Raw genomic sequence first — 26,998 nt, 5'->3', positions numbered from 1 at the left:
GCGCCTGCGCAGTAGGAAGCCGCCGCCGCCGCCTTTCCGTATAGCAAGATGGCTGCGCTCTGCATTTCCCCAGTGGGGTCCGCCATGCCGCCGCGGCCGGGCTGACCCGGGCCGCCTGTGACGTGCCGGCGCGGGGCGGGGCCCGGCCCCCTGGCGGGGAAGCGATGGCGGCCGCGGCCGGAGGGAGCCGGGCGGGCGAGCGGGAGCGGCGCGTGCGGGCGCTGAGCGCCGCCCTGCGGGCCCGGCTCGGGCCCTACGAGCCGCTGCTGGGCGCGCTGCAGGCCGCGCTGGTCTGGGAGCGGCCGGGCCGCGGCGCGCTGGGCTGGGCGGGCGCGCACGGCGCCTTCTGGTGAGCGGGGCCCGCGGGAGCGCGGCCGGGGGGGCCTCTCGGGGGGCGGGGCCCGCGGGAGCGCGGCCGGGGGGGCCTCTCGGGGGGCGGGGCCCGCGGGAGCGCGGCCGGGGGGGCCTCTCGGCCGGGGGGGCCTCTCGGGGGGCGGGGCCCGCGGCCGGGGGGGCTAGCGCCCGGGGGGGCCCCCCCCGGCCCCGCCTCGCCCCGGTCTGGGACCCGAGTGCCCCGAACAGGCGGTTTGGTGACCCGGTTTCTGAGAAACAGGTGCCCGGATCCTTCTCCAGCAGGGGCCGGTCGCGGTTGAGCGGCCCTCGGAAGGGGGCGGGCGGCTGGTGTGGGTCGGGGGCCTGTTCGTAAAAGGCTTCCAGGACGGGGGAATTTCAAGGTTACGTTACTCCCAACAGTGCAGTGGCTTTGGACCTCTCGTGTGAGGCCCGGGACGGCCTGGTAGGCTGGTTTTGGCTTATCGGTCGCAAGATACTTCCGTAGCTCTGGCCGTGGTCTTCCAAAAGCCTCATGCAGCGGGGGGGCTGACTTGGAACAAGAGAAAAGCCTTTTGCGGTGGTTGTAACACTGTTCTGTTCCTCCTTCCCCCGCCTCCCTGGGGATTTTCCACATCCTACGTCCCTCGCCAACCTTCTGGCTGCGAGAGAATGATGAGGCCCAAAGGGAGCCTGAGTCAATGCTATTAAGTTAACTAAAGAGGATAAATAAGGGTAATTACAAGTGCAGATCCATCCTCCAGGGGCTGAGCATAAGGAACCAGCCCTTCATAGTGAAATGGACTACAATTTAGGCCACTGGGTCTGGCCTTACATCTTCTAAATAACAAAGAAATGAGAGCTAAAGTAACAGTTACATCTTAACAGGTGAAATCAAGCAAAGTCCATCTAGCTGTGTTCTCCTAGCAAAGCCTTGACCAGCTGGCAATTTCATGTAAGAAACAATTCTCAAGTTAGACTAAAAGCAGTAAAATTCAGCAGTGTAAGTGTGAGTATTGTTGATGGGGGTCCCACTCCTGAGGTGCCTGGAACCCAGGCTCCTACTGGCAAAAGTCACATGTTTAGGAAGAGGGAAGATTCAAAGTGGCTGACATTGGGAGCCCTTTCTAGCACATAATGTTCATGTTGAGGTCTCAACTGAGAAAAAGCATTCACAAAAAGTAGGAAATTTATAACAGGGTTTCCTGTTGATCAGCTTGGGCTTCCAGATGTTTAATTTGTTAATCAGAAGGCTGTCTCATCTGACAGTTTTCAGAGTCTGTTTAATCTCCAGGCAGTGTTACAAAAGCAAGGCTGTTTGGACTCGTTTTCCACTCATGGCAGCAGGAGGAGGAGCACATAAAAACACGTTCAGAAGGCTTTACTATACAATCCTTTACCCAGTTATCACTCTGATAGTACTGCGTGGTGACTTGTTTCTGTCAGTGTGACTGTTCAAAATTGGGTACAGTTGCCCAAAGTAACTGTTGAAATCTGTTAACTTGCTTCTATGTTGACTAGTTATTGCAGAGGTCTCATAAGTTCAATCTCAATATCCGGCTCCGGGGGCCCCACAAAGGACTAACTGGGAGTCACAGGAATGGCAGGGAACAAAGTAGTGAGACACAGTAATTATTCAAAGTTGCCACTGCCTGGAGGTACCTGTGTCATTCTCTGAACACTGCATCTGAGGAAGTGAGCTGTAGCTCACGAAAGCTTATGCTCTAATAAATTGGTTAGTCTCTAAGGTGCCACAAGTCCTCCTTTTCTTTTTGCGAATACAGACTAACAGGGCTGTTACTCTGAAACCTCTCTGAACACTGACATTGACAAAGCAAGTAGTAGCTGTAATGGACAGACTGGTTGGGAGAGTAACAGGGAAGTAATTCCCAGTGTGTGTCTTGTGAAGAGGCTACTAAGCTTCATGTTTGTTTAAAGTTCTAATATAAAAATGCCTAAAAGAGAAGTTGTCTCCGTATGTAACCATAACTCTGCTGGAGTTCTTGGAACACGCTCTCGTTATGGTGTTTATACAGACAACGTGACTATGTTGAGGGCACTTAAACGATCCCTGATATTTAAGCTGCAGGCAATTATCTTCATAGCTTCATGCACTGTGTCCCTCCGTGGTATCCAAATGCCTCATTAGTTTGGTTTTCCTCTTCCATCGTGATTTCCATCTGCATTTCCTCCAGGAGGAAATTGTGAAGTGCCCTGAGGGAGGGGAATCACTGTACAGCTGTGCCTCTCAGGAGGAACTGCTTTCATTGGACAATCCTTTATAACCATAAGTGGCTGGTCACATGCTCTTGTTTTGACAGCACTGAACTGTGGTGTTTGTCTAATACCCGGCCATGGTAGGACGGCTTATGTGAAATTACCTCTTTTGTGCAGTATGTGTTTCTCTGGGTTTTCAACAAATAATCTCCAGATTTATACCACCATTTGGAAAGGGGATAAACTGTTAGCATGCGCTCCCAATCAAATGACTGCGTAGACCCACTTAGCTGTAGTTAATGATTGCTAGGCTATAATTGACCTCTGTGTGTTTTCTTACAAAAGCAAAAATACCCTACATGCATATCTATGTCTTGTGGCTGTATTTTTCCTCCTGTCCCAGTCTGATTCTTCTAGGCATGTAGCCAGTCTTCAGAATTCAACCATTTCTGTTGCTTTCCTTTGTGCATGTACTTCTTGCACTGTGTATTTGTCTGGATGGATTTCAATGCAGCTTATTCATGTTGCCTTATTGACTGCTGAATATTTGAACATTGGGCTGGGGACTTTAAATGATCTGCTTTTCTTCCGAAACTGGATTCACATCTTACAAAATATCACACAGGGTGGGGAGAAATCTAGTGCAGAACTGAGCCAGAACACAACATAAGAATGGTCATACTGGTCAGATCAATGGTCTGTCTAGCCCAGTATCCTGTCTTCCACCAGTGGTCAGTGTCGGATACTTCAGAGGGAATGACCAGAATGAGGGCAGTTATTGAGTGATCTATCTCGTGTCCTGCAGTCCCAGCTGCTGGCAGTCAGAGGTTTAGGGGGACACAGGGCATCTGGTTGCATCCCTGACTTGGAGGACAATCCTCCACAAACGTATCTAATTTTTTGTTCAACCCAGTTAGAGTTCTGGCCTTCACAACATCCCCTGGCAATGAGATACAAAGACTTATTGTGGGTTTTGTGAAGAAGTACTTTGTTATGTGTGTGGGTTTTTTTTTTTTTTTTTTTAAACCTGCTGCCTATTCATTTCATTGGGTGACCCCCTGGTCCTTGAATCATGGGAAGGAGTAAATAAGACTTCCTGATTCCCGGTCTTCATCCTAGACATGATTTTGTAGACCTCTGTCATATCCCTCTCCTTAGTTGTCACTTTTCTAACCTGAACAGTCCCAGTCTTTTTAACTTCTTTTGAATTTGTAGACGGTTTAATTCTTCAGTCTCTTAAACTACTGGAATGTCTGCTTGTTTTGGTATGGATTATGGATTTTAAACTCTAACTGGCATTGTGCCATGGTGTGACCATGCTATTGGAGCACAAGTGGTGAAATAGCCGTATTGAGATGAGCTACACAGCATTTCTTCTGATTCCATCAGTTTTCTGTCCTTAATCAATCCACAGCAAGCTTTTTTTAATGCTAAATGCGACTTGTCTTTTTGCCTGATCTTTGCCCTGTGAATTCCCTCCATGGGACCTGTCACTTGCTTGGCCCTACCCGCTGGTGCTTTATGCGAGACAAACACATGTCCTGAACAGTCTGTATGATTAAAAATAGATAAGAGCTTTGGTACTGAACCTTACTATTGTCATAATTAAGCAATAATCGCTACAAAATCCGTTAGTTTTACCATTTGACTGATTTAGTTAATAGCCTGAGGGGAAGCTGAAAAGACTGGACAGACATTGAGCTTGTGAGCTATTTCAGCAGCTGAGGAAGATGGGAACTAGGGGTATTGGTGTCAAACTGTTAATTACTCTTTTAGAGTCTCTTTAGCAGCGGATAATTCCAGATGAGCACCATTAAGTTCAGGATTCTGTGTAGGGAGTAGGAAACTCATAGGGAGGGACCTATCTGCAAGCAGAAAACCTCAATACTCAAAACTAACTACCTTTTAAACGAGAAAGTGGGGACGAAGGTGACAGTTTGTGCCTTGGGACCACTGATGGCCTCCACCAAACTAGCTGTAAACTGAGGCTGTGGGGCACAGAAACCCTGAACAAACATGAAACATGTCTTTAAGGTTCTAGAGGCAACTTGGTGTAAAAACAGCCACTTCTTCTACCCCGGCTAGGTGAGTGGAGGACTGGTTGACCTCCCTTTCTCCATCATACAACACTTTCCAGGGTGGCTGGTTAGTCTGAGGTGTAATAGATACAAGACGAAGAACACTCATGAATAAAATGTTTTTGCATCTCCCAATTCCTGATTAATTCAAAAACCACTTTGACTCGGAATTGGAGGCATCTGCCAGATCCTGACTAGTGCACAAAGCCAAGCATCTTTAATGTCAGTGTGGCTTGTGGAAATGCTGACAGACTAACTAGAGTGATGCAAACATCACTCCTCTCATACTGCCTTGCTGCGGTGGTTAGTTGCTGTGCTCCCTGCTCATTCAAGAGAGTAAGATAAAACTGGTGTCTTCAACGTAAATATAAAATTATTTTAGAAATAAATCAGGGTGAGCTCCAAACACCTGAGTAACAAGAATATCCAGTTCCATTAGATCGGATACCAGTCTTGATTTGAGATGTCTGCTGCCCCCGAAGATCAAACAAGCTATTTTCTTACTTCACCCAACCCAGTTGGTCTGTGCATTTAACTAGAGGTGCTAATTTGAGAGGCCTGGTACAACAGTAGAAACAGACCCATGTGCTCACTGCGGACTCTTTCTCTGCTTCTTTTTTTTTTTTTTTTTTGCAGTTTTTTGGCACTGACTTCCCTTCGGCTGGTGTTCTTGGTTGCATTTGGCCTGATAATAATAGTTTGTTTAGATCAATGGAAGAATAAAATCTGGCCTGAAATTAAAGGTAAGATGCTGCCGTTAGAGCTGGCCCCTGAAAATGACACCTGTTTCTCAACTTCCCACCACACACTCTTGCTCTGCACCATTTGGCTTTAAATATGCCTCAGACAGAGTCACGAAGGGCTAGATTCACAATGGGACTTATGCGGGTGAATTCCAGAACCAGACCCCACGGGGATTCGCAAAACCTCTGCAGAGCTGCTGCCAAACCCTGCATGCGCCTAAATTCGCTCGGCACCTAAGCTTTTGCCGTAAAAGTTCACTAGATGCCTATGTTTTTGTCCCTGAGCACGTGCACTGCAGCCCCATGTGGACATGTGAATGCCTCAGCCCCAGTGCAATGCCCGAACTGGGGAAAGGTGGTCTGCTCCCTGCCTAGCTTGCCAGTGGAGCCCGATCCATTAAACTGCCTCAGAGTGGGCCACAAATGTGAACAGCTGGTAGGGGGGCTTCCCTCATAACTTTTAGCCCAGTGGTTAGGCTACTCACCTATCATGTGGGAGAGCCCCTGGTTCAAGTCCCCCCCCCCACCCACCTGTGCGGGAGAGAATTTGAACAGGGATCTACTACCTTTCAGGTGAGTGCTCTTATATCTGGGCTATGTGATTCTGATGGGAGATGTGCTCTCTCTCCCCCTAATGAAGCTGTCCACAGTGAATAAATGTAAAAAGTTGTTGGAACAGGAGAACTGGATCCTGGGTCTTCCACGTCCTGGGTGAGTGCTCGACCCCCTAGGCTGCAAGTCATTCTCATGCCTGTGCGCTTGTGCGGGCAGTTGTGTTGCTTTCTGGCTCAATGACTTTTAAAAATTATTTTTGCATGGTGAGGTAGCCCCACATCAGAGTATCCTGTAGCCCAGTATTTATGGCCCTTACCTGAGAGGCTGCAGATCCCAGTTCAAATCCCTCCCTTCCCCCCTGAGGTGTACTGGGGGGCGGGGTTAACTGGGGTGTGGAAACCCCCCAGTTTGAGGGCCCTAACCACTTGGCTAAAAGTTCCGAGGGGGGTCTTCCTCCTTCTCCTCTTCCCTCCTTGCACAAGGTGCCTAGTGCCAAGAGCGGGTTTTCAGCTGAGAATCCCAAACAGAAGGAGGTGCCTATCTCAGGGGGGTGCGGCTTAGCACAGACACACAGACCCCACTTGGCTCCTCCCAGTAGTTAGCTTAGGTGAGGAGCCAGTCAGTGACACAATTTGATATTCTAGTAGTGCCCACGATAGATTGACTGCACAGAAGACACAAGTCTGCCCCAATGGGCTTCCAGTTTAAGAAATCGGAGCTTGCAGGATAGGACTGGATGGGTTTTCTCACTTGAACACACTGGAAATTGTTTCAGAGTGTTTGTAAGGTAATAAATGGTGGTTGTCAGAGACCCAGCCTCATTATGGAGATTCTGAGAGGGGCGGAATTGTCAAGAACTGTCAGTTACTTGAATACCAAAGTGTTCAGTAGATCACCAGCTCTAGTGTAGAACTCAGCCATCCTTGCCTTGAACACATGATAAGATTTGATGCACAGCGCACTCACTACCTACAAACAAATCGGTGTGTGATCTGCAGGCTCCCCAGGGGTAACTCCCTGGCTAGCTAGTTGAGGTTAGGTAATAAGCATTAATATGGTCTTCCAAGAGCAACACAAGCTGAGGCATAGAAGCTGGCAGGGATTCCTGGCATCAACTTTCTTTGGAAGGTAGGCAGGCTTATGGTGGCTGTGTGCTGCTTTGTTTCTACTTATCTTGAGGATTGTATATTCAAGTCCCTCAATAGTCCCAAGCTGTGTCAGTTCTCTAAGCTAGCCTGTCTCTGGGTCACTTATCAACCCCAGTCCAGGAAGTAAGGCTCTCCTGGATGTCTCTGAATTATGAGCAAATCGTCCATCCCTCAGCACACCCAGTATAGTAACAGGTATGTAGGCTGCATTTTGAAACAGAACTGGTAGTTCTTGCTTGTGGTTAAGACTAAAATGAGCTATTAGTGATTTGCAGAACAGAATAGCCATCCAGTCACTCTCTCTAATGGTACCTGTTGTGACACAGAGGGGGAGGGCTGTCTCAGGCTGTCCTATGAGAATATGATGCAGAACAACGGATTTTTGGTTAATTACCTTTATCAGTCACACTGGTTGTTTCCCAACCTCATACAAGTTTTAGTCAAATTCCCGTTAGCTAAGCATTCTTATTGAAAAATTCCTTGTAACTAATTCCGTGTCTGTTCTTAATATTTTAGTGGCAAGATCTGATGAATTGGACAATGAGAGGTATGGAACACTAATTAAATCCCTCTTTTTTTCCCTTCTGGTTTGCTGCTGTGTTGGTACTTTGTGTTATGATGACAGAACTCGCTCATTTTTTGCACATGCTTGTCGTACCTGCTCAGCTTCAGAGGAAGCATTGAAGGGGGGTTCTGTTCGGCCTCTGCCACAAGCTTTTGTTCTGACCTTGGGCCAGTCACTGAACCTCTCCCTGCCCACACAGCCTCTTGTGTAAAATGGGGATAATGTTCACGTCGGCTTTGTAAAGACCCCACTACGTTAAAGTTTTCTGTGGTGCCTTTAAAGTTCATTGAGAGCTTCCTTGCAAGTGTGACAGAATAACCTTTTTTGAAACAAGAGAACTTGTCAAACTTCTCTGACCAGAGCTGGATTTACTGCAGGCTTCCCTGGTGGTTAGTGTGCCCCCAAGTGCAGCATTAACAACAAAACTAGAACTCTTGGGGTTTTGTCCTCCATAACAGTACTTTCCTCTCTCCAGGCACAGCTTACATAGAAATGGCCAGACTGGGTCAGACCAATGGTCCATCTAGCCCGGTATCCTGTCTTCCGACAGTGGCCAGTGCCTCAAGTCTCAGAGGGGATGAACAGAACAGGGCAATTTCTGTCCATCCCCTGCAGTCCAGTCCCAGCTTCTGGCAGTCAGAGGTTTAGGGACACCCACAGCATGGATTGTGTCTCTGGCCATCTTGGCTAACAGCCATTGAGGAATCTATCCTTCATGAACATATCTAGTTCTTTTTTTAACCCAGTTACACTTTTGGCCTTCACAACATCACCTGGCAATGAATTCCACAGGTTGACTGCGAAGAAATACTTTGTTTTGTTCATTTTAAACCTGCTGTCTATTAATTTCATTGGGTGATCCCTGGTTCTGATGTTATATGAAGGGGTAAATAACACTTCCTTATTCACTTTCTCCACACAGTTCATGATTTTATAGACCTGTCATATCTTCCCTTATTTGCCTGTTTTCTAAGCTAAACTATCCCACTCTTTTAAATCGCTCCTTGTATGGAGCTGTTCTACACCCCTAATAATTTTGGTGCCCTTTTCTGTACCGTTTCCAGTTCTAATGCCCTTTGTTTTAGATGGTGTGACCAAAACTGCACACAGTATTCAAGATGTGGGTGTACGATGGGTTTATACAGTGACATTATATTTTCTCTCTCCTTATTTATCCCTTTGCTAATGGTTCCTCACAGACTAGCTTTTTCTTGTCTGCTCTGTTGTTCACTTGCACTAAATAGCCAAATCAATCTTTCGAAAGTTTACATTGTAAAACCCCTCAAATGTTAGAAAACCACCTAATCAGGTGGTCACAAAAGCGTGTCTCTTGTGAGTGACCTGGCACAGGAGGAAGCAGTCTTCCGAAGGCACAGATACCATGTGACCTAAGGTTAATGAGCATGAGCAGACGCTACCAAAAGTAGCCTTTCAGAAGTGACAACGAATTTCCACTAACTAGGTCACAGGGCTCCTTGGAAACTTGGCACTGAATTCTTGCAGGGGGTGGGGAGGTGTAAACACCAAGAAATAACTTGAATGTACTGGCTAAATCCCCCTGCCTCAGCCTTAGCTGAACTAAAAGATGAAGCTTCAAGCAGGGCTTTCCTCCATTTCACTGTAACTCAGTCTAAACTGTGTTAGTGATCGCCAAAATCCTTGTGTGCTTTAATCGGATGCACGTGATTGTTATGGGAGTTTGCACAACATGGGGCCTGCCAGCTGCTTTTAACATCCAACAACTTGCAAGTTCTTGCATTCTAATTGCCGTACTCAGCTAATTATTAGCTGTCTAATTTAAAGAAAACTGGGGTGTATATCAAATGGCAGATGGGTCTAGCTATTTGATTTTTTCCAAGTGATAGGTCTGGTGTTCCAGACTTAGGGCAGCTGGTGGAGGGGGGAGAAAGTGCTTTTGAAACAATGCTTCTGTAATGAAGAGTGCCCTATATTAAGGTCAGTTTAGTAACACCATGTGGCTCAGTAGACACCTGCGCACTAATTATTCTGCCTTCTCTGTAGCTGGGGCTATGTTCACCCTCAGTTGCTGAGTGTGCCGGAGCTGTGTCACCATTTAGCTGATGGATGGGTTACTGGGGTCACCTTCTTAAGGAACCTCTTCGTTTTCAAAAAGCAAAATCCTGGCAAGGTAAGAGTACACGTACTTGGGCAAACTAAACCCCTGGCATCTAATCTTTGATGCAGACAGCCACTCTGTGTATTGAAGGAGCATCCAGAATGGGTACATGTGTTCCAAACATAAGATGTTCCCTGCCCCCGAAGAGCTCCCACTCTGAAAAAGGGAGGTGGAAAGGGATAGAACATACAAGCGAGCGGGGCGGGGAGGTGGCAACTTTGCTTGTTTTCATTTTGTTTTATTTAGCTGTAAATGTAGCTGTTCCTTCTGTGGGTATTGGTCTGAAGTGTCTGTGATTAACCTCACAGTTCTTTCCCTGAGTCTGGCTTTTAATAACTTAAAATCCAAACCAGGAAGTGGTTTGAGAATCTTTTTTTTTCCCCCCCTCACTTCCTATAGAAAAGAGAACCAGTGTTAGCCTAGTGACAACTGTGATTGTATGAGTAGTATGAAGAGGCTGAATAATTAGACGCTTATTACTGTGATTGCAGCCTCATGAAACATGCCCCTACTCCCTCCTTTGGAAGGGACCGTCTCCCATAACCTTACATTTGCTTGTCAGCACAGACACTGTAGAATCTTACCCTACCTACAGCAGCGAGCAGTACCTTAAGTTCCCTTTAAATTGCCATGGTGTCTTGGGATGATAGACAAAAACTCTTAAAATGAGACGTTTTGGTACCTATTCTAATGAAATACGATTGCCTAAGACGACCGGAGTATCCAAACAGTGTTGCTGATATTTGATCTGTTGCTTCTTGGCCTGGAACTCTCAAGAAAACAACCCAATTACACCAGCTGAAGTCACCTGATTTGGTTATTTTAATGCTATGGAAACTCATGCTTTCTACTATGCCTCCAGTTTTGCCTTTTAGTGTGTGGAATCTTTACTTTCTTGGCTGTTCTGGGCCGGTACATTCCTGGACTCTTGCTCTCATACCTTATGCGTAAGTACAACATTCCTCAGTCAAACAAGGTATTGTAAACAGAGAGCTGGGGCAGTATCTCGAACGTAGACTCAGAGGTGCAGCGGATATGAGCAGCTAAAATTCTGACACATACAATATAAAATGCGGTTGCTCTTGTGCTAGGATGTTAGTGTTAGGAGAGATTGGCCAGCTAGTCCCCAATATGCTCTGTGTGCATGTCTGTGTAGGCAGTTATGTGCAGTAAATGCTCTAGTATGTTGCTATCTTAGTTCTAGTAAGTCAGCACAGATCTGTACTGCTCTCAACCTAGCTTCTGACGCATTGGATTGTGTGCATACAGGACAGCAAAACTGAGTTTTGTATCTGTATACTGCATCCCAAAACACTCGATTGACAGATCTGCCAAGTAGCACAGGCAAGTTTCTAACCAGCTTCCCCATTTACCTCAGTGCTCTTCATCCTGCTATGGCCTCTCGCGGTGTACCACAGACTGGGGCAACGCATGTACATGAAGCTGGAGCCAGCTCTGCAGCGGCTGGATTTCAGCGTTCGAGGATACATGATGTCAAAGCAACGAGTGAAGCAATGTAAGATTCCAAGAGTTTCTGAAACTAACCAGACAAACAGCCAGCCCTTGAAATCTACAAACAGATGCTGACATGAACCCCCAGTCATGGGGCGTGAAGGCAACTGATGTGTTGTACAGCATTCATTTTGAGTTCTGTTGTCAAATATTCGCAGCTCCTCCACGGAGATGAAGTTGTGCAACTACACAGGGTCCCTGCTTTCTACAAATTCCCAATGGCTCCTTTCCCCTTTCTCAGCTGTGGGAACGCAAAAGCACTAAGTGTTGCTTGGTGAAAGCTGATTTTTGTTTGTAGCCTCTCTCTCCAGTGTGAGGTTGCTGCTGAGCTTTGTTCTATTTGGCACTAGATCTGCAGCAGCCCAAACCAGTAATTACAGAGCCCACGTTTAACACAACAGCTTTTCGATCTGTGATAGACTGACACCCTTTGGTCTACATTTGAAGTGACTTTCTGCTCAGCCTAACATTATGCTTAAATGTTGCCTTGTCTGCCCTGACAATAATGGGAGATTTCTGCTCTGACTCATGGCAGTGCGCCAGCGAGCGCTGAACCAGGAGCCTGCTGATGCTGGGAGTGACAGTGAAGAAGAACTTGCTGCATTCTGTCCCAAGGTAACCAGGCATCTCTGCAAATTTCAAAGTCAAGCAAGAAAGCCTCCAGTGCATTGAAGTCTTTTGTGTGTCTGAATCAGATTTGTGATAAAACGGCAGCCTTGGAATGCTCTCTGGCCCCGCGCCTAGGGTATCGGGTGGAGAGGAACATCTGGGCAGAGTCTGGCTGCAGGCTTTCATATACTGTCAAGCCTTCCTGTGCTCCGAGATTAGTCTGGCTGCAGTGCTCTCAACCCACTCAGTTAAACCCACATCTTATCTGTGTATCTTTAAAAGCTTGAGCTTTCCAGTCCTTCAGTCTGAAGGACCTAACTCTCAAAGGGATCTCTGTTCTCTTTTCCACACCCCTGCTACCAATCCTGTCCCAAGCCAGAGGTTGCACCTGAATTGGCCATCAGGGTATTGGGGAGCAGTGTGGAGCCAGCACACCACACCCCTCCTCTTCCTACACCTTAGGGACTAATGCCCCTCCTTCACAGTGCTCCCCGCCCAGGGGTAGCAATGCAGCAAGCAAGTCTCACGTGGGAGCCTGTCATGCTGGGTCATGGGAATCTTTCTACCTTGGAGCACAGAAACAATCTTAGCCAGTAGGACTGATGTTCTTCTAATTATATTTTCTTCTCTGCTTCAAAGCTGGATGATTCTGTAGTTGCTAAGGAACTGACTATCTCCGACTCTGAGCATTCAGATGCTGAAGTTTCCTACACTGAGAATGGGACGTTTAACCTGTCAAGGGGACAGACTCCACTGACTGAGGGATCTGAAGGTGAGAGAGAAGAAACAGTCTCCTAAAGGCAAAGGGACTCTACTCTTCAGGGTGGTGGATGCTGAGGAGGGAAATGAGGGAAATCGACCAGATGCATTTCCTGAGAATTGAGCTCTGGTGTATAATGTTCACCTGCTAGTTGCCACACGATGAAGAGCTCCTTGTCCTGTCTGAATAGATCCCGTTTCCACATACGGTGCCTAGATAGTCTGTTTACAGCTACCAAAAGAGGGAATGTAAGCCTAAGCCGTCAGGCCAGGCCTTCTGCAAAATGGTCTGACTAGAAAGTGTCTGCCAGGGCAGGCACACAGATGATCTAAGCCTTTTCAGTATGAAAATGTGGCACTGATATAACTGAAGGTGTCCTTTTAAACCAAGGCAGCTAAACTCATGCAAATTCCTGGGTAGATGCTTATTCTGGTTTACCTTAATCAGTTCCTAATTAACTTGAGAGAAACTGAAGTAAGCCTGGTTTAAACAGAGATGAGTGTCCACACAGCAGTTTGTACCAGTTTAGTTAAATCAGTTCAAAGTGTAACACCTATAGTAAAACCAGTCAATATACTCTCATAGCTGAGTCCTTAGTCTCAGAGGGTTCAACATCTGAGTACCCTCTGCTGGCTGACTGTGAAAGAAGCCTGGGAGGACATGGTTTCTCTCTGCACTAGCTGTCCCCTGCAGTATCCTCACTCTCTTGGTTAAGAGAGCAACTTTTGTCAGTCATGGCTGCCAAAGGAAAGTGACACTAAGTGTAGTTTGGTCAGAGGAGGCAAGTGGGTAGTTTATTTGGGGACCAGGATAATGGTTTCTTTCATCAAAGATGGCTGAACTCTGCAGAGGATCAGTATGACACTGTCTGTCATGCTTGCCTGATGGATTTGGATAGCCCGTAAGCTTACAGCTGTTTCTTTTTCCCTTCTAGATCTTGATGGTCACAGTGACCCTGAAGAATCTTTTGCCAGGGATCTCCCTGACTTCCCTTCCATAAATCCAGAGGTGACTGGAATAGATGATGAAGATGACACCAGCATTGGGATTCCCAGCCTTGCTTACCGCTCGCAAGGCATGGAAGACCTGCGTCACCCATATGACCAAGAAGAAGCTGTCCCTGCGCTCCTACTAGGGGCACTGCCCTCTGCAAACAATCTTACAAATAACTTAGCTGGATTTGTCACCAGAGGCATGATACAATTAGCCTTGTCAGGAGCCTCTCAGCCAGGCCCTTTATGCAGTGACAATCCCCAGAGAGGCACGAAAACCTATCTTAGAACCTCCAGCTCCGATTTGGACACCGATGCAGAAGGGGATGACTTTGAACTGTTGGATCAGTCAGAGCTGATCCAGCTGGATCCAGCTGGCTCCCGAGGCCAGTAAGCAATCATACTTCCTTCCCTTCTGATTTTTCTGTCCTGAGTAGCAGAGGGGAATCTTCAGCAGAAAAAGCGTTGTACAGTAATGGAAATTGTCTCCTGTGGGTACAAGTAGTAGGGCAACCAGTCGTGGCTGGGTACATCACGGTGGTGTGAATTTGTAGGGCTAGCTTGGATTTCAAAATAAACCATGCTTTGGTAGTTCACAGGGCAGAGGCTTTTGCTGCAATAGCCCCAGTCGCACCCACACATCACTCTGCATTGTCTCCTGTGACGCTCCTTGCCCTCGCCCAAACCTGCTCACTTGAAACGATAACTGCTGCGTGTGTCTGCCGCTGTAGTGCCCCGTGGCAGACCGACTTCAGTTTCAGTTAGGAATGTTCTTGCACCAGCCCAGACACTCAGCAGAAGGTGAACAGGACTGGTTTCCTCTTAAAAACCTGGATTATGCTATTTTAACTTAAAATTCCTTACTCCTAAGTCGTTCACAAAAACAACTGACGTTTCTCCCTCCTCACTCAGTAGTATCCAGCTGTCTTGGGTAGAAAAAACAACCTTGGTATTGCTGACGTAATGGCAAAAGCAGTATCCTCACAAGTAATGACAGAATTCATATTGCTCCCATCAAAACTCAAGCTTTCCAGTGATGCTAGTTTATAAAAGTCATAATGGCAATAACTCATCTACTGTGCTGGTTCCAGCCCTTCGGGGAGCGTCTCTGTGCAGCAGCTGCTATTGCATTGGATTGACACTCTGCAGAACTAAATTCTCCCACTTTACTCCAGAGCAGCTACTGCCTGGGCAATAGCAATACGACCTTCCACACCCTGCCCCGGCATGGAACTCCTTAGGTGCTGTGGAGGGACTTCCTGATGGGGGTGGAGGGGATTCGGTCTCCATGGCCCATTTCGTTCTTGGCCTCTGTGACATTGCCTTGTCTGAGGGAGTATTGTGCAGTGAGGACTCCTGTCCACTAGGCCACCAGCTCATGTCACACACGCCACCAAACAACTGGGAGATGGTGGCTATTTTTGGTCACTTTTAGACTTGAGCCAGCAACCTGAAGGGGAGGCTCTGTAAAGTGACCGGCCTGAGCCATCCAGTCCCTAAATTTCCCAATGCTTTTCTAAGCCACAGAAATTGATACCGATTACACTTGTGCAGCAAGCAGCTTATCTCTTCAGGGAAATTTTCTTGTTCAGTTCGATTCTAGCTTTCATTTTATTTGTGCATTTTTAAGTCAAAGTTAGGCTGAATGCAGACTACTTGTCTGGAAATCGTGGCCATATAGAAATCTAAGCTATAAAATGGACATATGTTGGTATTGGATTTAAATTCAGGAATTAGGTGACCTTCCTAGGTTATGAATAAGAAAAAAACTATGGATGTTTTATCCATAATTAGTATTAAATCAACCTGGTAGGTTAAAAATCAACCTTAGCTATGGTGCAGCAAGGGCACCCCATAATAACCAAAATGGACATGGGCCTAAATTGGCATTGAAAACAAAATATAGAAATAGCTCCAACCCCAAATCCTTAATTGGGTTAATTTGGATACTGTATGTACTTGGCTTTTATACAGTCTTAAAATTACTCATTAAAAATACAAAGATCTTGTTCACTGAGCTTGGAAAGGAATCAGTGCCCTTTACCTACTGTCAGACCTTCTTCTAGCTGCCTCTGATGATACTCCTGCCTCAGTACTGAGGTATCCAGTGTGGCTGGGATTATTCCAGTACCATGGATATGACTACAGAAAGTGCTCTTTGTAGGCTGCCTTCTCAGGAGTCTCTTGTCACTGCCTACAGCTTTCATGTCAGTAAATGGCGATTTCTCTTGGTTTGCAGGCTACATTAACACATGCAAAAGACTCATATCACTTGGGAGCAATAACTAAATGAGCCACTAACTAGCACTTTAAATTGAAACCATAAACCTGAGACTAGATGCTAAAATCTACTTAGTATAGTCATTCTGCTCACCTACAAGGCTCTGATGGGTGTCCTCCTCAGCTGATCTAGTGAAACTTTAATCCTTATTGGTAAGGGATTTTCTGGGAATAATTCTTGAACGTTAGAGGAGCATATTGCTGTAAACTACCACGTTACTGGAACTGCCTTTCACCAAGGGCATGGAATGGGTTTGGAGAGCAGATCTCAACCTGTCACGCTTGACAGGTTGTCAGTCTCACTTTGGGAGTTGAGAGGTTTTCAAACTGGTGATGGGAGGCCTGTGTTATAGGGAAGAGTAGCTGCCTCTTACAGTGTCAGGCACTAGATTCTGGAACCAAGCACAGCAGCAGCCAAGGCATGCATACTCATGGTTTTGTTAAACAAAAGCCCTATGTGAGCACTTTGCAAACACTGAAATGAACCTTGTCATAAGACTTAATGTCTTGCAGATCGTTTGAAGAAAATGGAATCTCACTGTGCCAAACTGTACTGCTATTGCATGAGTAACTTACAGCACCAGAGGCTCAAACTTCAGGAGCAACTTGACAAGTTGACTTTTTTTAAACCTGGAAAAAGTATTTAACTCTTATGTGATATCTTGCCTTTTTCCAACTGTTCCCTCTTCTCTGCTGTGAGGAAGAACAGACCATGTATGAAATCATCCTTTTACACTCCATAGTGGTGTTAATACCATGCTGTAAAACTGTTCAGAAGTTCTGGTGACCCTAAGTACTTTAAAACAAGATTTGCAGCTCCCCAAGTCAATGGAAGCGCTCTAAACTCAGCTGGCTTTATTGGACAACTGGATAGATTAATTGTATCAGATCAGGATAAAACAAGTCAATATAAATCTGGTGTGGTGGTGTTCTCTGAAACATCCCTGTTTAAATGCATCTCTTTGTAAGCAATCAGCATAATCAAAACCAGAACTGAAAAAAAACAATGCTAGGTGCTAATTATAGCCTATTTTCAGATGCATCTACTAGTGATTTAAGAGTCTGTGAACACCCAGTTTATTCCCTGGAGTACTAACACTTCCTGTATCACAGACTCGTTTCTTCAGCCATCCCTTTGACCCCAACCCCCACACCCCACCCAAAAAAAAAAAAAAAAAAAAAAAAGGCTGTGTGTCATGGGGGAGCAGAGCTAGGACGCTGGTGTTCTGAGCATGGATCTCCTACGGATTGCCTTCTCTGCCACCGGGCAAGTAACTTTGCTTCTCCATACTTGTTGCTATTTAGAAGTTATTTGCCTCTTATGGGGGCTGTCAAGGAAGAGAAAATAAACCAATCCATGATGAGCAGTATAGGTTTCCCCCAGACTATTACCACTGCTTTTTCTAGTGCAGGCTCCAAAACGAAGCTTCATACACACAGTGTTGTGAATTTTTGGCTCTATATTTTCATACTCATTACAGCCCTCCTTGTCCATTGTGTATTCACTACCATGCCTTTTAAAGCTGAAGAAGAATGCCGTACTCCACTTAAATCTCTGAAAATTCTTATGAGTTATGTCTTTACTAGTATACAGTGTTGTTGTAGCAGTGTTGATCCCAGGATATTTTATCTTTACTAGTGGCAGTCGACCTGTCTTTTCTCTTGTAGGGCCAGATAGAAAACCAACACCTTCTGCTGACTAAGGGGGACGTTTTTTCTTTAATATTCTCTGCTGAAGAAAATAACTCTTGCAGCAGAACACCCCAAACGGTCTGTAACTATGGATGGGTGATGGGCACCTCTAGGTCAAAGTGCTTCCTTTGCTGGGGTGCAGGAAGGGAGAGCTAACGCATTGTAACAAATGTTCTCGGCTGTGGCTCAAGTGATACTAGGGCCACTTAAATATAATTCTTTGGAATACGCCTGACCTCCCCCCCCTCCCCCGGGGAGCAGAGTTCACCTGGTTTTGTGAACAATGTGAGACTTTGGCGGGGGAGGAATCTTGTGATTTTACATTTTAATAGCTCTCTGGCAGTTTCCAAGATCTTTAGTAACTTGTGAAAATGTGTAAATTTGCTCAGCTGAAACTTTCTGTAGACCAGCATATTCACTGTGAAAGCATCTAATTCCAGCTGAAGTTGCACCATCTCTAGAATTCATTAGTTTAGGATTTTATGACTTTAAATCATAGCATTTTAAGACACATGATACCACCCTGCCCTTTTTGGCCAAATAATAATGTGAAGTCAGTCGTCACGAAGTCAGTGACGTTTCTAGTGAAACTATACACCCGAAGGCTTGCATAGGACAGCGTGCAGTGCTCTGTAACTTTTAAATGGTTTGGTTTTGATATCATTGGTGTGGCAATATCATCCTTTGTGTTTACAGTAGCCACCCTTGTGAACATTTGAGTCATTTGTCAGTTTGCAATTTTTTGAAGTGAGTTAAGTAAAATGTTGATAATAAGAACTTAGTTTTTGTCTTTATTTTTTTATATATTCTACTGGCTCGTAGTAGGTGGAATTAAACACCTGGTTCGTGCAAGCAGTGTCCCCCGATAGGGACAGCTCTGCCCTGGGGCCACAGAGTAACCCCTCCCTGGTGGGGGAGAGGATGGACAGCTCTGTCCTTGGGTGGGGGAGACAGACAACTTTTAAGAAGGGCTCTAGAGGTGATCCTGGCAATTACAGACCAGTAAGTCTAACATCAGTACTGGGCAAATCAGTTGAAACAATAGTAAAGAATAAAATTGTCAGACACATAGAAGAACATAAATTGTTGCACAAAAGTCAACATGGTTTCTGTAAAAGGAGATCATGTCTTACTAATCTATTAGAGTTCTTTGAGGGGATCAACAAACATGTGGACAAGGGGGATCTAGTGGATATAGTGTACTTAGATTTCCAGAAAGCCTTTGACAAGGTCCCTCACCAAAGGCTCTTATGTAAATTAAGTTGTCATGGGATAAAAGGGAAGACCCTTTCATCTATCGAGACTGGTTAAAAGACAGGGAACAAAGGGTAGGAATAAATGGTAAATTTTCAGACTGGAGAGGAGTAACTAGTGGTGTTCCCCAAGGGTCAGTCCTAGGACCAATCTTATTCAACTTATTCATAAATGATTTGGAGGAAGGGGTAAACAGTGAGGTGGCAAAGTTCACGGATGATACTAAACTGCTCAAGATAGTTAAGACCAAAGCAGACTGTGAAGAACTTCGAAAAGATCTCACAAAACTTAAGTCGTTGGGCAACAAAATGGCAAATGAAATTTAATGTGGATAAATGTAAAGTAATGCACATTGGAAAAAATAACCCCAACTATACATACAATCTGATGGGGGCTAATTTAGCTACAACTAATCGGGAGAAAGATCTTGGAGTCATCGTGGATAGTTCTCTGAAGACGTCCCCGCAGTGTGCAGCAGCATTCAAAACAAACGGGATGTTAGGAATCTTTAAAAAAGGGATAGAGAATAAGACGGAGAATATCTTATTGCCCTTATATAAATCCATGGTATGCCCACATCTTGAATACTGCATACAGATGTGGTCCCCTCATCTCAAAAAAGATACACTGGCATTAGAAAAGGTTCAGAAAAGGGCAACTAAAATGATTAGGGGTTTGGAACGGGTCCCATATGAGGAGAGATTAAAGAGGCTACGACTTCTCAGCTTGGAAAAGAGGAGATGGGGTGGGGGGGGGAGATATGACAGAGATCTAATAAAATCATGAGTGGTGTGGAGAAAGTGAATAAGGAAAAGTTATTTACTTGTTCCCATAATATAAGAACTAGGGGCCACTCAATGAAATTAGTGGGCAGCAGGTTTAGAATGAATAAAAGGAAGTTCTTCACTCAGTGCACAGTCAACCTGTGGAACTCCTTGCCAGAGGAGGTTGTTAAGGCGAGGCCTATAACAGGGTTTAAAAGAGAACTGGATGAATTCAGGGAGGATAGGTCTATCAAAGGCTATTAGCCAGGATGGGCAGGGATAGTGTCCCGAGCCTCTGTTTGCCAGAAGCTGGGAATGGGCGACAGGGGATGGATCACTTGACGATTCCCTGTTCTGTCCATTCCCTCTGGGGCACCGGACCCTTGGTCTGACCCCGTCTGGCCCTTCTGGGGGGGGGGTTGATGGGCTGCTCTGCCTGGGGGGGGCAGCTGGGGGGGTTGACGGGCAGCTCTGGCCCGGGGGAGGGGTTGACGGGCAGCTCTCCCCGGGGGGGGGGTTGACGGGCAGCTCTGGCCCGGGGGGGGGTGAACAGCTCGGCCCGGGGGGGGCAGCTGGGGGGGGTTGACGGGCAGCTCTGCCCGGGGGGGGGTTGACGGGCAGCTCTCCCCGGGGGGGTCCCCTCTCGCGGGGGGGGCCCGGCCCAGGCACCACCTGCCCTAGCGCGTTGTGATTGGGGCCGGGGGCCGCGGCCGGACGCGGGGACGGTAACCATGGCAGCCGCCGAGCGGGCTGCGTTCCTTCCGCTTCCGCTTCCGCTCCGCCCCGCCCCGCCCCGCCGCGGGCCCGCGCAGAGACTGAGGATGAGCAAGGCCCGAGAGAGCCCCGCGGCGACAGGTGAGCACGGGCCCCGCCCCCCCCGCGGGCTGCGCCCCCCTTCCTCAGGCCCGACCCTCCCCCCCGCCCCCCGGGCCGGGTCCCCCCCCTTCCTCAGGCCCGACCCTCCCCCCCCCGCCCCCCGGGCCGGGTCCCCCCCCTTCCTCAGGCCCGACCCGCCCCCCCCGCCCCCCGGGCCGGGCCCCCCCCTTCCTCAGGCCCGACCCTCCCCCCCCGCCCCCTGGGCCGGGCCCCCCCCTTCCTCAGGCCCGACCCGCCCCCCCCCGCCCCCCGGGCCGGGCCCCCCCCCTTCCTCAGGCCCGACCCGCCCCCCCCCGCCCCCCGGGCCGGGCCCCCCCCCTTCCTCAGGCCCGACCCTCCCCCCCCCGCCCCCCGGGCCGGGCCCCCCCCTTCCTCAGGCCCGACCCTCCCCCCCCCGCCCCCCGGGCCGGGCCCCCCCCTTCCTCAGGCCCGACCCTCCCCCCCCGCCCCCTGGGCCGGCCCCCCCCTTCCTCAGGCCCGACCCTCCCCCCCTGCCCGGTGGGCTGCGCCCCCCCCCCTTCCTCAGGCCCGACCCTCCCCCCCCCGGGCCCCCCCCCGCCCCCTGGGCCGGGCCCCCCCCTTCCTCAGGCCCGACCCTCCACCCTCCCCCCTGGGCCGGGCCCCCCCCCTTCCTCAGGCCCGACCCTCCCCCCCGGGCCGGGTCCCCCCCCTTCCTCAGGCCCGACCCTCCCCCCCGCCCCCCGGGCCGGGTCCCCCCCCTTCCTCAGGCCCGACCCTCCACCCTCCCCCCCCCGGCCCCCCCCTTCCTCAGGCCCGACCCTCCCCCCCCGCCCCCTGGGCCGGGCCCCCCCACTTCCTCAGGCCCAACCCTCCCCCCTCCCCCCCCGGGCCCCCCCCCTTCCTCAGGCCCGACCCTCCCCCCCCCGGGCCGGGCCCCCCTTCCTCAGGCCTGACCTTCCCCTCAGCCCGCTGGGCCGGCCCCCCACTTTCTCTGGCCCGACCCTCCCCCGGGCCAGGCCCCTCTTCTCTCCCACCCAACCCCCACCCCTTCCTCCTGCCTGAGTCCTCTCCCCCTCCCCGCAAGGACCAAGTCACCCTTCCTGACCACCCCCACCGGCCCTGGCCCCCTTCCTCCCACCTGACCTCCCTTCCCAAGGGCCAGGCAGCACTCCCTTGCCCCTGCTGTGGCCAAGCCCTGGCGCTGAGCCCCTTGCCCCATCTCTTCCCCGTCCTTATTATCGGAAAAACCCGGGAGGTGGGCAGGCGCAAGCCCACCCACTTCTAAAGGCCCCTCCCCAGCCTAGCGGGAGGGACCACTGGAACCAGGAACCAAATGAATACGAGGGACAACTAATAAAAAACAGGGATCGGAGTGATGGTCACCGGTTCAAAACCAGGGTACCGGATGGGGACACCAAGCAGAGGACCCCGGACAGCGCCCACTGCTCCTCAGAGGTATCTAGGGAGCCAGCAGACGCTGCCCAGTGGAACTCTGCCCGGATGCGTGGGACGAGGGAGGAACGGAAATAGGCCCCACAGTTGCCGAGCACCTCCTCGTCCAACATCTTCCTCCTGATGTTATAGATGGTGACTTTAGCTAGAGCCAGGAGGAGGTTGATGAGGAGGTCTTGCGATTTCGTGAGGCCTCAGATAGGGTGTGCGAAAAACATGTGTGGGGAAAAGTGCAGCCAGAACCTCAACAGGGGCTGCAACCTGGCGCATTCGAGGTAAGCGTGCGCCAGGTTCTCCCTCATGCTGCAGAAAGGGCAGGCCTCAGGTACGGGGGTGAACCACGCCAGATACATGCCCGTGCTCACAGCTCCATGAAGGAGCCACCAACCGATGTCCCCGGAGGGCCTTGGGACCAAGGTGGAATAAAGGCTGGCCCACTGGGGCTCCTCACACAACCTCTCTTACCCATAGGAGGAGCTGCCGCAATCCTGCTTCGCTACCTCCAGGACCAGAATCGGCCGCACAGCGCCCAGGACGCCTTTGGGAACCTGCAGCGGGAGCATGGGCTGGGCAAGACGGTGAGAAGCAGGCAGAGCTAGGAGCCTGCACAGATGCACCCACCACAGAGGCTCTCCCCCCCCACTCTCCCCCCCATCCCTCGGCTGCTTGGAGCAAGGTGCCAAGGCAGGTCAGAGCCTTCTACCCAAGCAAGAAGCTGGTAGGGAGCGTCTTAGTGACCCTGCCAGATGGGTGGGAGCTGCCACTGCCTCCCTTCCCCCCACAGCAGCGTGAGAAACCCCCAGCCTCTGGCTAACCCACACCACAGGCAGGTGGTGGGTGGCAGCAAGAACCCCCTGGATAGATGCACAGATGGCTGGCTGCATGGGCAGATTCCATATCTGCAGCTGTAACAACACACACAGCCCTTCAGGCCTGTCTAGTTCATCTCTTCCCTCCCCAGCTTACTCCCCAGGGTAGCTTTCTGGTGCTCTGTCCAGTTCTCATGTGGACTCCTGTTCCTTTTTGCATCAGGCTGTGGTGAAAGCACTGGAGCAGCTGGCTCAACAAGGGAAAATAAGAGAGAAGGCTTATGGGAAACAAAAAATATACTTTCCAGACCAGGTGAGATGAATCTGTTCAATTTCCCTAGGAAACAAAAACAATCTTGAGTGAAAAACTAAACAGATCAGCTCCAAGTAAAGCCTTTTGGCGAGGCATGGCCTTCCCTGTAGTGTTTGTTAGTGTGCTGACAGCTGCATCAGGCACAGAGGAGACACTGTCGAGAAGCTTTTATTTACATATCGGTTCAGCACAAAATGCACGAGGAGACTCCAGTATGTATGTTTATATGGACACCTGCAGCTTTCCTCATGTTTCAAAGCAATATACACTGTCTTGCATTTATTCCATTCAAATGCTTTGGTTCTTCCTTTTACTTTGGATTATTTTATTTGAAGGAACCCAGCAATCCACTGTTCACTAACGTAAAACCTGCTGTTTAGCTGTGTAACAGCCTAGACAATGTCTCCAGTTTAGACTATAATGTAATACATATGAACTTTTGTTAATATTAACAATGGCCAAAGCTATGCCATTCTAGGCCATTTATTAGCACTCTTCCCATCCCCTCATAACCAATGGAGATGATACCTTTAGGAGCACATTGTGTATGGCTGATCTCGAGAACTGCAGCAAGCTGTCATGGGAACAAATGTCTCAAAGATCTCTGTCAAAAATGGGTGGTGGTGACTGTACAGGGAGCATCTGTTTACTGTAATTCATAATGCATCATCTTTCTTCTCGCTCAGGATCAGTTTCCCACAGTGAGTGATTCTGAGTTTAAAGCCTTGGACAATGAAATCTCGGAGCTTTCTTCAAAAGTACAAACCCTTCAACAGAGCTGCCGCCATATGGAATCAGGTGTGTTTGAATTTCCGCTTCTACTGCCAGGTTTATTTCAAAGTAGATTAGCTCGGAAGCTGAACCAGCATGGAGTGTGTGTGAGGCAGCGCAGTGTGGCACCAAGCATGGAGCGTGTGTTGTGAGGCAGCGCATTGCGGTGCCAGCATGGAGTGTGGTGTCATGCAGACATTAATGCTAGCTGTTGAGCTGTAGCTGTGGGCATCCCTGGGTAACGAGCGATTCCATTCCAGAACTGAAGGATCTGAATGGCTCAATGACAACCCCAGAGATGATTAAAGAGATTGAAGAGTTAAAAAAAGATTGTGCCAGTTACACAGAGAAACTGGAGCGAATTAAATCTGCAGCCAACCATGTGACTCCTGAAGAGAAAGAGAAGGTAAAGAGCTGGACGGGGCTGTGCCACCGAACGCAGCAGCCGAGAGCCCAGCTCAGCGCTACTTGTCTTAACAAAATACTCAATAAATGATCCTTAGATGTAGACAAGGAATAGCTTGTCCCTTCTGGATGGGTCCTCTATTTCTGTAAGCCAGGTGGTGTGTCTGAATGTGAGAATGAAAGGCACCTTAGAATGCTGACAGACGTTTCGAATCTGACATCAAACGCTGAAGAATTGGAGTGGTTGTGGGAGAGGTTTGAAACTCCAGCACAAACTGTCCTCTTCTCAATTAACTTCCCAATGTTCCTGTTTATAGGCGAAGGCTGTGCTTTAGTGGCCTCCTCTCTTAAGTCTGATCACACTACCTGAGCATTACCTACTGGGCGTGCTGAAGTGCTGGTCAGCTTTAAGTATGGCTAACTCCAGCATGGCGGAGCCAATCCCAGAGTCTGATGTCGCTGGAAATGTCCTGCTCCCTAATGTTCTCAGCAGACCCTTCGATGTGTGCCTCATTAGATTGTGTGTGTATCTAGAGGGGGCAGCTATAAAGGCTGGTACCTGAGTGACTCTTGCCTGCAGCCCTTTGCTCTGGGTTGTCATTTTATTAATACAGATATTCATCATTTTAGCCTCTCAAATCATCCATTTTAAAAGGAGACCCACTTCCAAAGAGCTTATTTGTCAGACAGTTGCCTGCACTGTGTGATGGTCTTGAACACTAAATAAGCATCTTGCTCTGGCCTGGCCTCCCCTCCTAGCACTAGTTCCTTGCTTCACACTAGGGAGCGGCTGGGTTTAATGTTACTCATTCAGTCTTGTTGGTTGCAGGTTTACAACGAGAAAAAGCTGTACTGTAAAGAATGGAGAAGGAGAAAGAGAATGGTAGCAACCTTTATTATGAATACTGGGTAGATGGGCACTATTGGGTGGTGGCAATGATACCCAAGAGGCGACTGGGTGTTTCAATCAGGGGAAAAATGCTAGCGACGTAATGATTTATGGAGCAGCCCTGGGGGTCTGTGGTAGCTGATCATCTTGTTTCCACAACCTGCTGTCAAGCTAGCCAAGAACTAATTGACCTATGAACCTCTTCAGCATTCAGCTTATACTAGTCTTGAAGTGGTGATGCCTGGGCCCTTCTGGTGTCACCCAGGAGGAGGAACCACAAGGCCACTTCTCCCCACTCTAATGCTGCTGTTCTCCAGCTTCCATCCCATAGTTTCTAGTGCTGGAAGGGCAGCCATCCTGGCAGGGAGACCTCTTCCTGGGCTCTGATTTCAGCTTTCCAACGTATAGACATAGCAAGACAAGCTCCCAACCATCCTCTCTGGCTTTCCAGTGGCAGCTCCCTCTCCCACTCACCAGAGTCATCTTGTTCGGGGGGCTTCAGGTTTATAGTCTAATAGTGATGCCAAACTGCCACTTTAAATGGACCAGTGGTCCATTTGCAAAGCAGATTATCATCACTTACAGCCTGAAATATATGGGGTGAAAGGAACCCTACAGCTGTCTGCCAGGGACCATTGCACTTTCATTCGTGTGCAATGGCTAACCGGGAGGAGACCTAATTTCAGCAGCCTGCGTAGTGGCCTCTGTTGGGGGGTGTGCAAGGCAGGCGTGCACCCTAGGAAGCCTCATTACTTGTGGCCATGGGGGCTAACGCTTTGGCCTTTGCTAAGCTGTGTATGTAAAGCTTCTCCCGCTGGTGAGCTTGCCCAGGTTTCACTTAACGTGTCTGTTTTCTGAAGAAATGGAGCTAAATATCCTTTCAAATTACTTTGTTTTACCAGGCGACTGAGCTACTTGATGCAATTCTGGAGGGCTACCCCAAAAGCAAGAAACAGTTCTTTGTAAGTACGACCAGATCCACCCACCTTTGATTAACATAAATCTGCAGGTATTCTGCTGCAAGTGGTGTAACCCTCAGTAAGTCCCACAGTGCTGGAAAGGGCCCTGTTTCTGAATTCTCTCTGTGCTGTACAGCCAGTGTAACTCTCCTTTGTGCTCTTGGTAACGAGGCTGCGTTGTTCTTGTGCAGGAGGAAGTTGGGATAGAGACGGATGAGGATTACAATGTCACTTTGCCGGTGGCTGTCTGAGTTGCTGATAGGAGCCACTGCTCCAGGGGAGAAAATTGGCCAGTGTGGAACCCAACAGAAGCCGCTTCTGAAACTTGCACTGTTTGTAGGGCTTGGTTTTGTCCTGCGTCTTTTATATATGTTTATGTTTTAAAATGCTTTGCAGTCAGGAGGGTGGCTAGAGGGGTTGAGGCAGCTCCAGGTCCCATCATATCCTCATTTGCAGTGGAGTTGTTTTATTATCCTTTGTTGCAATGGGCAGTTGGGATGGTGCCTCTCCACGGGGCTATGGGTGTGTTGGATTGCCAACAAGTAGGTGAGTTTGTTCTAGCAAAGGGAGGAAAGGAGCATTTAGGAGAGAAGAAAGAAACTAGTTGTTTAACTGTGTAGGGATGTACAGGCATCTCAATGTATTTAATAGAGAGGGTGGGAAACGCTTCCCGCAGCATCTACCATGTCGTAATGCTGTATATAGGAGTGTGATTCATTAAACACCCCTGTGTCTCATCTTAGGCCTGCTTCTTCCATAATTATTTCTCACCCTGCATGTCCTGGTGGTAGCAAGACTGGCCTCCCGACTGCTCTCTGGCCTCCTGGCCGCTTTGCTCACACAAAAGGGAGGCTGGCTGTATTCCAGTCTGGTTTAACTGTGGCTTTGAGAACTATCCGAGTCAGGCACCCGGATAACGGGGGATGA

The 26,998-nt window shown here is 48.8% G+C and overlaps 2 protein-coding genes across 2 annotated transcripts; both read left to right on the top strand.

The window, feature by feature from the left end:
- Window positions 1-31: 31 nt before the first annotated feature.
- Window positions 32-18,395, top strand: RETREG3 (reticulophagy regulator family member 3). Its single transcript, XM_084615914.1, has 9 exons — window positions 32-349; window positions 5,262-5,368; window positions 7,588-7,618; window positions 9,659-9,785; window positions 10,636-10,720; window positions 11,152-11,289; window positions 11,821-11,900; window positions 12,534-12,666; window positions 13,589-18,395. Exons 1-9 carry the CDS (start codon window positions 165-167, stop codon window positions 14,038-14,040), a joined length of 1,338 nt encoding a protein of 445 aa, XP_084472040.1. The 5' UTR covers window positions 32-164; the 3' UTR covers window positions 14,041-18,395.
- A 1,957-nt stretch (window positions 18,396-20,352) lies between these two features.
- On the top strand, window positions 20,353-26,813 carry PSMC3IP (PSMC3 interacting protein). The gene is made up of 8 exons (XM_084615724.1): window positions 20,353-20,491; window positions 22,397-22,503; window positions 22,958-23,047; window positions 23,734-23,845; window positions 24,079-24,224; window positions 25,053-25,106; window positions 26,015-26,074; window positions 26,263-26,813. Exons 1-8 carry the CDS (start codon window positions 20,368-20,370, stop codon window positions 26,320-26,322), a joined length of 753 nt encoding a protein of 250 aa, XP_084471850.1. The 5' UTR covers window positions 20,353-20,367; the 3' UTR covers window positions 26,323-26,813.
- The last annotated feature ends 185 nt before the right edge of the window (window positions 26,814-26,998 follow it).

The sequence above is a fragment of the Lepidochelys olivacea genome (genome assembly GCF_965140295.1).
Source record: "Lepidochelys olivacea isolate rLepOli2 genome assembly, chromosome: 27".
Classification (NCBI taxonomy): Eukaryota; Metazoa; Chordata; order Testudines; family Cheloniidae; genus Lepidochelys; species Lepidochelys olivacea.
This window is presented reverse-complemented; position numbering and strand designations above follow the sequence as displayed.